Here is a 9,371-nt window from a genome sequence, read left to right as displayed (position 1 = left end):
ACAGGACCTGATACAGGGGTCTATTTCCCCAAATCAGAGTCTCCAGTTATTTGCAGGAGGGGGCGACTGACTGCTGAGCAGGTATCTGGTGCCTTTGGTCTGGGACCAACATGGGAGGTGAGTTCCAACCTGCCCTGCTGTCCCCTGGGCCATTGTTCTAAGCCCAGAGAGGGAGGTCCCTGGGCAGTGGCTGGGGCAGCTCTGAGACCTGGCTTCCTGAGAGGGTCTGCTACGCTCTCCCCTCCCCCATCTTACCTCACTTTGCCTTGGTGGTCAATGTCGGGGTTTCCTGTCCTGTCTCAGCCTTTCCAGGTGCTCTCCCTCTGCCTGAGGAGCCAGCAGCCAGTGTCCCCCGTGGTGCCCTAGTCTCCATACTGCTCAGAACAGGCTGTGATTTGATGGCTGCACATACCTGCCCAGTCAGTGAGCTCAGCTTGTCTCAGCCCCAGCCAGCCAGCAGCAGCCTGATCCTGCCAGGGTCTTCCTATGCTGGCCAGGAGGCTGCAGCCCCTGTCCAGCCCCTCTGAGCCTCTGTCCTGGCTGTGAGGTGGGGTCACTGATACCTGTTTTATAGGTACTCTGTGAGGATTGGATGAGAAAAGCACAGGCACATAACTCCCATGTGGCTGGGGCCCCTGGAGCCTGGAGTCTGTGCACTGGCTTGTAGAAAACAGGAAGAACAGTCAGACCCACATGTGTTGAGGCTGTTTGCAGGAATCTCTTGGGGGAAAAATAAGACACGGATGACTCAATAGGACACAGCAAATTCCCATTTGGGCATTTCTTTTCCCGCACTTGTCCCCCCTCTCCAGTGCTGCCTGCTAGCCATCTGTTAGCCCCAGAGTGAGGCTTTCCTCCCCTCTCTGACCTGCCCTCCCCAGCTGCCTGCCAGTGAAGGAAAGTAATCTCTCTCTCTCTTCCAAAAGTTTGATTCCTGAGCTGCACAAACAAAGGATCCCTTTTCCTTGCTGAATGAGGAAGGGGCTCCTGGAATCACTGGCGACTATGTTTTATCTCTCTGCGGTCACATGTGTGGAGTTTCTCAGCAGTGTGTGACACCTTGTGGCTGTTGAGTCCATAGAGGCTCACATGGTGGCTATTCCACTGCTGCTGCTGTCTTCACAGTTCCCAGGGTGTGTGGCCACTTCCACCCCTATGTAAAGGGCTCCTCCAGGGGTGCCAGGGCTGCCAATGAGTCTGGATGCTGCTCAGAGTTGCAGCTTTTTTCTGCACCTGAACCATATTTTGGGCCTGGGTTTTCTTTGTACCCAAATACCACAGCAGAAAGTCAGGGCTCATCACGTTTGTTGAATAGACAGGTTTTTGTTCAAGTTCATTATGCAGAGTATGTTGATGTCAAGCTGGAGGTGAGTGGATCACACCTCTGCCTGGAGCAGTGTTGTTCAACCTTTTTTAAAATCTCACAGCACACTTGAATCTGTAGGTAAACTTCTGCAGCGTATTTAAATTCTGTTGATAATGAAAAAGAATAAAAGAAAGAATATACTCACCATGGTGTGAACTTCTTTTGAAAATAATTTAATTAATGATCTTTAAAAATTTTTGTGGCACAGCTGACACACCTGTTGAAAATCACTGGCCTAGTGTCTTCACTGTTGCCCCAGGATAGTCGGGACAAAGGCCTGGTTGTTCAGGATGGCTCCCAGCACGGTTTTCCCTGAATGGTGACCGCCTCAGGCTGTTCTCATTGTCTGCAGCAATCTGACTATCTCTCCCATTCTCTCTCCCTGGGACAGCTCTGATTCATCCCTCATCATTCAGATTATTCGTTCATAGTTTCATGTGGCTCTGCCAGAGAACAGGAGACCTCTCATGGGCTTCGAGCCCCTGCCCAGCCTCATGAGAACACTTCTCACCCTGGATCAGAATCACTGAGTACCCCACACCTCCAGCCTCACGCTGAGTGAATCACTGAGTACCCCACACCTCCAGCCCCTGCCCAACCTCATGAGAACACTTCTCAGAATGGATCAGAATCATTGAGTACCCCACACCTCCAGCCTCACTCTGAGCTCTGTGACAGCAGGGACTGCCCTTGTCATGCCACAATCATGTCCTGAGAAACTGGTGCGTGGTTGGGACTCACAAAAGGCTAAAATGAAGGAATGATCTTTTTCTCTTGTTTTTGTTCAAATTCCTTTCTTTTGGCCAAGAAAGTCTGAGTTCTGTTTCAAGAGGATTCACTACCTAGTCATCTTTTAAATGATGTTACCTCTGGCTTTGAATCAAATTTTAAAAATAATAAACACTTTGCTTTCGATTCTTGCTTCAACATAAAATATGGTTTGTCATATTTCTGGAATCCTACTTGGGTCCAGTCTCTGTAAAAAGTAAAACTTTTCAGGCAGATCAATTATTTGTTCCTTGGGGAAAAAAAAGGCATATTCAGCAGTTTGGTTAAATTAGATGCCCCACTTCTGGCCCCCAACCCCTGCCCTCTGCCCTGGATCCAGACCTGGAAACCCACACCTCCAGTCTCCCGCAGGGCCCACATCAGCTCAGCTGGGAGCAGGTGGGAACCAGACCTGCCCTGGTGCACTTTCTCTTTCCATTTTCAGATGATTTAATGCTCTGGAGAAAATGCTTTGTAAAGAGCCCTCCTCCTGCCAGCCCTTCAGCAGGTTAGTTTAGCTTAGTAATTAGCAATCACAATATGAGCTAGGATAATTATCCCCAAAAGTCAAAAGAAAAACACAGATGTTTTTAAAGCTGCACAGTAGAGATTTTGCCTTTCGATTGTAATAATTTAGCATGCAAAATGAATTAGATGCTGGCTTTTCCTGAGACTTAATTTCCAAGGTAGGTTAAGAAAAACCCTGCTGTTTTCAAAAAGAAGAGCCTTGAATTGTATTGTGCGTGTGTTTGGTTGGGGTGGGGGGTTGCGAAAATACATGACAATTTTCAAAGTCTAGCAAGAAGCAAAAGAAGCTGGATTGAATAAATTAATGAGTTTTATGTTTTTCTTTTTTGCTCCTGGGATTTGAGTTAAAGCTTTCTCATAATTGAAAATTGTGGGATGCTCCTCTGTGCTGAAATACAAAACTACAGGCTTGTGCCTGTGAGCTACCCTGCAGAGGCTGAGAGTGAAGTGGGTTGGGATAAAAGCATGGATAGCCACTCCCTCAGCCCCCCAGATCTGAGAAGGCCTGAGGGCTGCTTGCTCTGGTCTGCACCATTTCTGGGGAGCCTCTCCAGTTCTTCAACGTAATTACTCTGCAGCTGTAACCATGGGAGGGTATTTAGCAGAAGGACCCCCTGCAAAGAGACCCCCTCTATTCCTGGAACTGAATAAAAGGATCAGATTGTTGGGGAAATAGAAGAGGCTTAGCTGAGTGGGTCCTCTGGGCAACTGGGTCAGCTGTCCAGCTGTCATTCTGCCTTGGGTCCTTTCTGAGGGCTCCGCGCTGTGCTGCCCCATAGCCCCGCAGGAAGTTTAATTCCCCTGAGGACATGGGTGTGTTTCAGATTTGCTAGGACTCCCTTGTCTTTTGTGGGTGGACTCGGCTCCCTCTCAGGGCCTCAGTTCACTTGACTGTGCAATGGACGCTCACTGTGATCCGTGTTTTTCAAGTTTGTTCTGCAGAATTCCAGTTCTGGGAGACATGAGTAGATGTTACACCCCTCAACCCCCCAAAAGTATCTAGTGGATGACAACATCCTTCCCTTGGTGCAGTGGGTCTTCACCAGGTTGATTTACCACCCCTCCACCCCCTGCACCCCTTCCCTCTGGGATATTTGGCAAAATCTGGAGACAATTTTTGGTTGTCATAGGGGGGAGATGCCACAGGCAGAAGGCAGGGGCGCTGCCAAACATCCTACAAAGCCCAGGACAGACCCTACAACGAAGAGCTACCCAGCCCCAAGTGTCAATAGTACTGAGGTTGGAAAAGGCAGTTCTAAGGTCCTAGGACCTGCTCAAACATAAAAGGCCATGAACAGGGCTGTAATAACCAGTGCCATTTAACTTGTAAGCCAGATTCCGTACGTTTATTTGCAGGCAGATTCCTTTCTGCTTTTTCCCTCCCAGCCTGGGATTAATGTTCCTCAGAGCTCATGCCAGGAAACACTGAACCAGACACTGTCTGTGGTTTGCTCCACCTCTGCCCATCTCGGACACCACAGCCAGGGAACAGAAGCCCCCAGAACGACCCTGGGGGTTCTTATTAGCCAGTCTGGTGAAGCGCCTCTTTCAGAGGAATGTTCAGGAATTGCCAGTTAAACCAAAGCTGACCCCAGAGGAGGTTCCCTGATGCAGAGTCAGAAACAGAGATACCTGTTTGAGTGGCACATTGGGAAAGAGCTCTCAGGAAAAGAGTGATGGGTGGGGAAGGAGCTAAGGTGGGCTCTGCAGATGTGGGGCGCTCCGGGGGCGCAGAGGCATGAGTTAGTCACAGCTTTGGAGTCACCTTGAGGCAGGTGGCTGGTCTATCCTCTCCTCCCTGGGCTTCATCCAATACTGGCTTTGGCCTAGGGGAGGGCATAGCCTCCCAGGCAAAGGTGTGAGTTATCAGACGACCCTCACAGCTTCCAGGGCCTGACTGCAGGGGCAGGTGAGGGACTCACAGCTGCTGCTACTATGTAGTGTGGTGTGCCTGTGCTCAGGAGTCTCAAAAGCAGGGAGACACACCTGCTGGAGAAGAGTGGTCTGCGCTTCAGTGACCACTTGTCTGGTGCGTGTCATCCCACTTCAGTAGAGTTAGGAAAGGACTTGGTTAACTGCACTACCATTTCACTGAGTCTGTTCTTTTCTGAAACTTGCTAAAAATAGTTGAGAGGTGCGTACAGTCGTTAAGTGTTTGTTCCTCTTCTTTTAGCCAATATTTGGGATTTTAAAACTTCCCTCCCCAAGCTTTCTGGGGTGTTTTTGCTGCTGCTGAAGATTGTAGGAGCCTTCAGGAGTTGGAAGGATGATAGGGAAGACTCCAGAGGGGAGAACCAGGCTCCAGCAATGTCAGCCACTTGTTGCGTACCTGCATAGGTCAGGCCCCAAGCCAGGGGCTGTCTTAGAGGAGGGGCCTGAGTTCTAAGTGGTCCAAGATCACCCAGTGCTTATGGGTGTCAGAGAATCAGTCCTTCTGGCCTTCTCTTTGGGCATTCCCATGTGGGCCATATGCCCTCTTCAAAATGGCAGGGTGGGGTTGATGGTGAAATAAATAGGGTGAGATATACAAGTACATGATGGAACTATTTAATTAGCCTCACATTTGAAAACATGTGGCTTCAAATTGGATGCAGAGGAACATTCCGGCCCACATATCCCACTCTTCTTCCCAGCCCTGAACCCCACGTTGCTGAGGCCTTCACCTGGCTCCACAGCCATTGCAAGGTGTAGACACTTCCTGGGCAGGCTCGGGAGGAACTCCCCTTGTGGGAAGACCTTGAACTTGGAGTCAAAGATTCTGCTGCTGTGGAATTTCTAATGGCAGCATCATATCCCTTTCTGTGGATTTACCAGAATTTTGGGGAGGAGTTGTTTATTGTTAGAAGTTTGGAGTATTTTTTCCAGATTTTCCAATATCATAAGTACAAACACAATGAATATCTTTGTATATTCAGCTCCATCTACATCTTGACTAATTCCTTTGGGCTAATGTCTTAAAATAATTATAGGGTCAAATTTACCCACATCTTAGAAGCTGCTGCTGTGTGCCGCCAGGTTGCTTTTCAGAAAGACTCTGGCAATTTAAACTCCAACGGTACTGTACGGAGTGCATTTCTTGTCTTCTTCGCCTAGACTAGGTATTATCTTTGCCAAACTATTAGAAGAAAAAGAACACCCTAGTGTTTTAAATTTGTCTTTATTTGTTTACTGGTGTTAAAAAACAGAATGCTGACAAATGGAAAGATCTAATTGGCTTTTACTTGTGATTCATGAATCTGACAGCATCTCCTTCAAAAACTTAGAAAAGGTGAGCAGAGGAGGTGAGCTTTAAAGGCAGAGAAGGGCTGAAGAAGCAGAATCAGAACAGAGAGCAGATCAAAAGTGATTTTCCTTACAGGGGTAAAGCAGAGGGGACGTCTTCTGCCAGCTAAAGTGGGCCTGTTTGGAGATTCATCTCTCTCCTGATTTCTCAGATCAGATCAACAACTTCTCTTGGTGACATGGAACATTAGCATGAGTGACTCCATTTTGGTTTGGTCTGTCTGACTTAGTGCAGAAGCTCTGTCCAAATCAATGGGCTCCCATAAATGTTTTTTAACAGTCGTGGGACTGACATTTGTCCCCTGTGCCCCACGAGCATTCCCTGCTCCTCTTTTGTGGCTGGCCTCCTTCCAGCCTGGCTGCCCATCTTATGAGCACTCTTTACCCACTGAGGACCCTTCGTGGTGAGTGTTCTGCCTACACGGTCAAGTTTCCTGTCTGCCTTGTTTTCATTTTTACTGGACCCTGGTTTCGAAAGCTCAAGCTCCCAAGTAGAGATGGTTCCCAAGGAAGTAGCCATTGGCAGAAATGTTGGTTTAAGAAACTCTCTCCTGGCCCACTCCACCTCCAGCTCTGAAAAGTTTAAGTTCGGCTAGAACTAGAGAGTTCAGTGGAGAAGAAGTTCAAGAGGTCGGAGCATATCCTGTTCCTCATTTCACAAATCATGCTGCTAATTGCCCAATTTAGAGTGATTTGGTGGCAACTTGGCAGTAGGGTGTGCATTGCTTCACACACAGGGACAGCTGAGGATGTTTTCATTCTGTGGGGGGTGCGCACAGGAAGCCCCATGGGGCCTCCGGGGCCAGAACGTGGCTCTTGGAGCCTGGTAGACTCGGTGTGAGCTCTGGCCCCACTGCTGACTAAGCTCTGTGCAACCCTGGTTGTCATTAAATTCCTCTGAGCTTTCTGAATCTGAACCAGGCTCTACACTTGGCCTGCAGTGACAGTGTGACAAGGCAGTGGCCTGGTCCTGCCGGTGTATGATCTGAGACATTTGAAAGGACTCCCCTGAGACGCCCCAGAGTTATGAAGTGTGGTATGATGAATCTGTATTTTTGCCTCACTCTGTGTGCTGTGATTCAATTTCCTCTCTCCATCTATAAAATAGAATTGTTTTTCACAGTGCTGAACAGAATGTGGCCACTGTGTCCCCTGGGCTGTTTGGGTTCTCTCTGAACAGAACTCTGGTCATGCACTTCCCAGGAATTTCCACTGGCTGCAGAGCTGCAGGAAAGTCCCCAAGTCCCCACTTTGCCATGGTGCTTCCTATAGGAAAAAGGACGCAAGGGGGATGAGGTGGGGGGGTTCTCGGCAGCTAAACAAGCCCAGTCACAGCTGGCCTGTGGCAACAGCAGTGCTAGACGCTGCTGACACTTCCTGGGTCTGGGGCCTGTGCTCAGGGTGCTGAGTCAGGTGCCCTGCTGGTGTCACTGTCCACGTGGAGGCCCCGCTGTGCTCTCTCTGGGAGACCTCTGGGGGAGAGGACACACACACGCACACACATTCACACAGACTCATCCAAACACACCCAGACATACACACTCTTTCTCACACACAGACACTCACATAGACACACAGACAGACTGAAACACACCCAAACTCATGCACAGACGACGCATCCACGCACATGGGCAAACCCTCTTGCATGCTGTCAAGATGCACACGCATTCTCACATGCATTCTTACAGGTGCACACACTCGTTTACAAGGCCTCACACAGCGACACAGCCATGCAAATACTCACAGATAGACAGACACAGTGACACTCATGCCGTGACACATTCACCCCGTGGCAGCAGAACCTACCTGTGCCACGTGCGTGACCTGCCATGCACACACAGACTGAGGCCCATTTAGAGGACGGTGGGTAGGCCTGGCCCCCGTGCCTGTGAGGAGACCACGAGGACTCTGGGTGTCCAGCTGGGAGAAGAGATGACTCAGTGGGCCACCAAATGCTCTTCCAGATCCGGTTCTCCCAGCGCCCCCGCCGCGGGTCTCAGCAGCTCGGGTGGCGGGAGGAGCGGCAGCGGCCAGGCAGCGCAGCTTCGTGAAGGCTCTCGGCGCGCCGCGGCCCGCAGGCACCCGGCACGCGCCCTGCCCGCCGCCAAGATGCCGAAGAGGAAGGTCAGCTCTGCCGAAGGAGCGGGGAAGGAAGAGCCCAAGAGGAGGTCGGCGCGGTTGTCAGCTAAACCTGCTCCTGCGAAAGTGGAAACGAAGCCAAAAAAGGCAGCAGCAAGGGATAAATCTTCAGACAAAAAAGCGCAACCGAAAGGGAAAAGAGGAGCAAAGGGAAAGCAGGCCGAAGTGGCTAACCAAGAAACTAAAGAAGATTTACCAGCAGAAAACGGAGAAACTAAAACTGAGGAGAATCCAGCCGCTGACGAAGCAGGAGAGAAAGAAGCCAAGTCTGATTAATATCATATACCATGTCTTATCAGTGGTCCCTGTCTCCCTTCTTGTACAATCCGGAGGAGTATTTTTATCAACTATTTTGTAAATGCAAGTTTTTTAGTAGCTCTAGGAACATTTTTAAGAAGGAGGGAATCCCACCTCATCCCATTTTTTAAGTGTAAATTGCTTTTTTTTTAAGAGGTGAAATCATTTGCTGGTTGTTTATTTTTTGGTACAACCAGAAAATAGTGTGGGATGTTGAATTAATGGGAGGCTTTGACTATCTTGGGTGTGAGCTTAACATTCCACAGATGGGGGTTAGTTTTTATATCCTGTAATACAAAACATACTAAATGGCAGTGTGGAGTCCCAGTCCTGCATTGATGTGTGAACATTTTAAATTACTTCTATTCCATGTTGTTTTGTACTAGAATTGTTTCCTAAAGAAAACCACTCCCATGATCATGGCTCTCTGTGTCAGAACTGTGTACACCCCTTAACATCTTTGGTTGTGGTGCTCCTGTTTTCCTAATAACTTTGTTGCTGTGCTGTGAAGGACTGAAAATCTGAGCATATAGCATATGGTAATGAAGTGTGGATTGGTGGGACTTACCTAACAGCTTATCAGCATTTGAAGATACTGGTACTTGGTATCCTCTTAAGGAACATTTGCCTCCAAATTTTAATCTGGAAAGTCACTGGAATAAATGTTTAAAAAAGAATTACAATAAATGGCTTTTTAGATTTTGGGTACATACGTTAAGAATTGTGTATACAAATTGAAATGTCTGTACTGATGCTCAACACAACCAATAAAATCTCAACTACAAAAGAAAAAAAAAAAATGCTCTTCCAAAGGCTCGTGAACATTCCCGTGGAGTTGGCCATTCTGCGAGGCCCAGAGACCTGACAACAGGGGCTGGACGAGGGGGCACTTAACAGGTTTGGGCTCAGGAAGGGCTTTAATTTTGTGTTAGTCAAATATGTATTGAGTGCCTGGTATATTTTGAATATCTGTCCCCTCCAAACTCATGAG

The 9,371-nt window shown here is 48.6% G+C and overlaps 1 protein-coding gene across 1 annotated transcript; it reads left to right on the top strand.

The window, feature by feature from the left end:
• The first annotated feature begins 7,913 nt into the window (after positions 1-7,913).
• Positions 7,914-9,167, top strand: LOC128581596 (non-histone chromosomal protein HMG-14-like). Its single transcript, XM_053584642.1, has one exon. It carries the CDS (start codon positions 8,054-8,056, stop codon positions 8,357-8,359), a length of 306 nt encoding a protein of 101 aa, XP_053440617.1. The 5' UTR covers positions 7,914-8,053; the 3' UTR covers positions 8,360-9,167.
• The last annotated feature ends 204 nt before the right edge of the window (positions 9,168-9,371 follow it).

This window comes from Nycticebus coucang, chromosome 3 (assembly GCF_027406575.1).
Source record: "Nycticebus coucang isolate mNycCou1 chromosome 3, mNycCou1.pri, whole genome shotgun sequence".
Lineage (NCBI taxonomy): Eukaryota > Metazoa > Chordata > Mammalia > Primates > Lorisidae > Nycticebus > Nycticebus coucang.
This window is presented reverse-complemented; position numbering and strand designations above follow the sequence as displayed.

Coding starts and splice junctions, on each gene's coding strand:
- LOC128581596 (XM_053584642.1), top strand. CDS start 8,054: ATGCCGAAGAGGAAGGTCAGCTCTGCCGAAGGAGCGGGGAAGGAAGAG.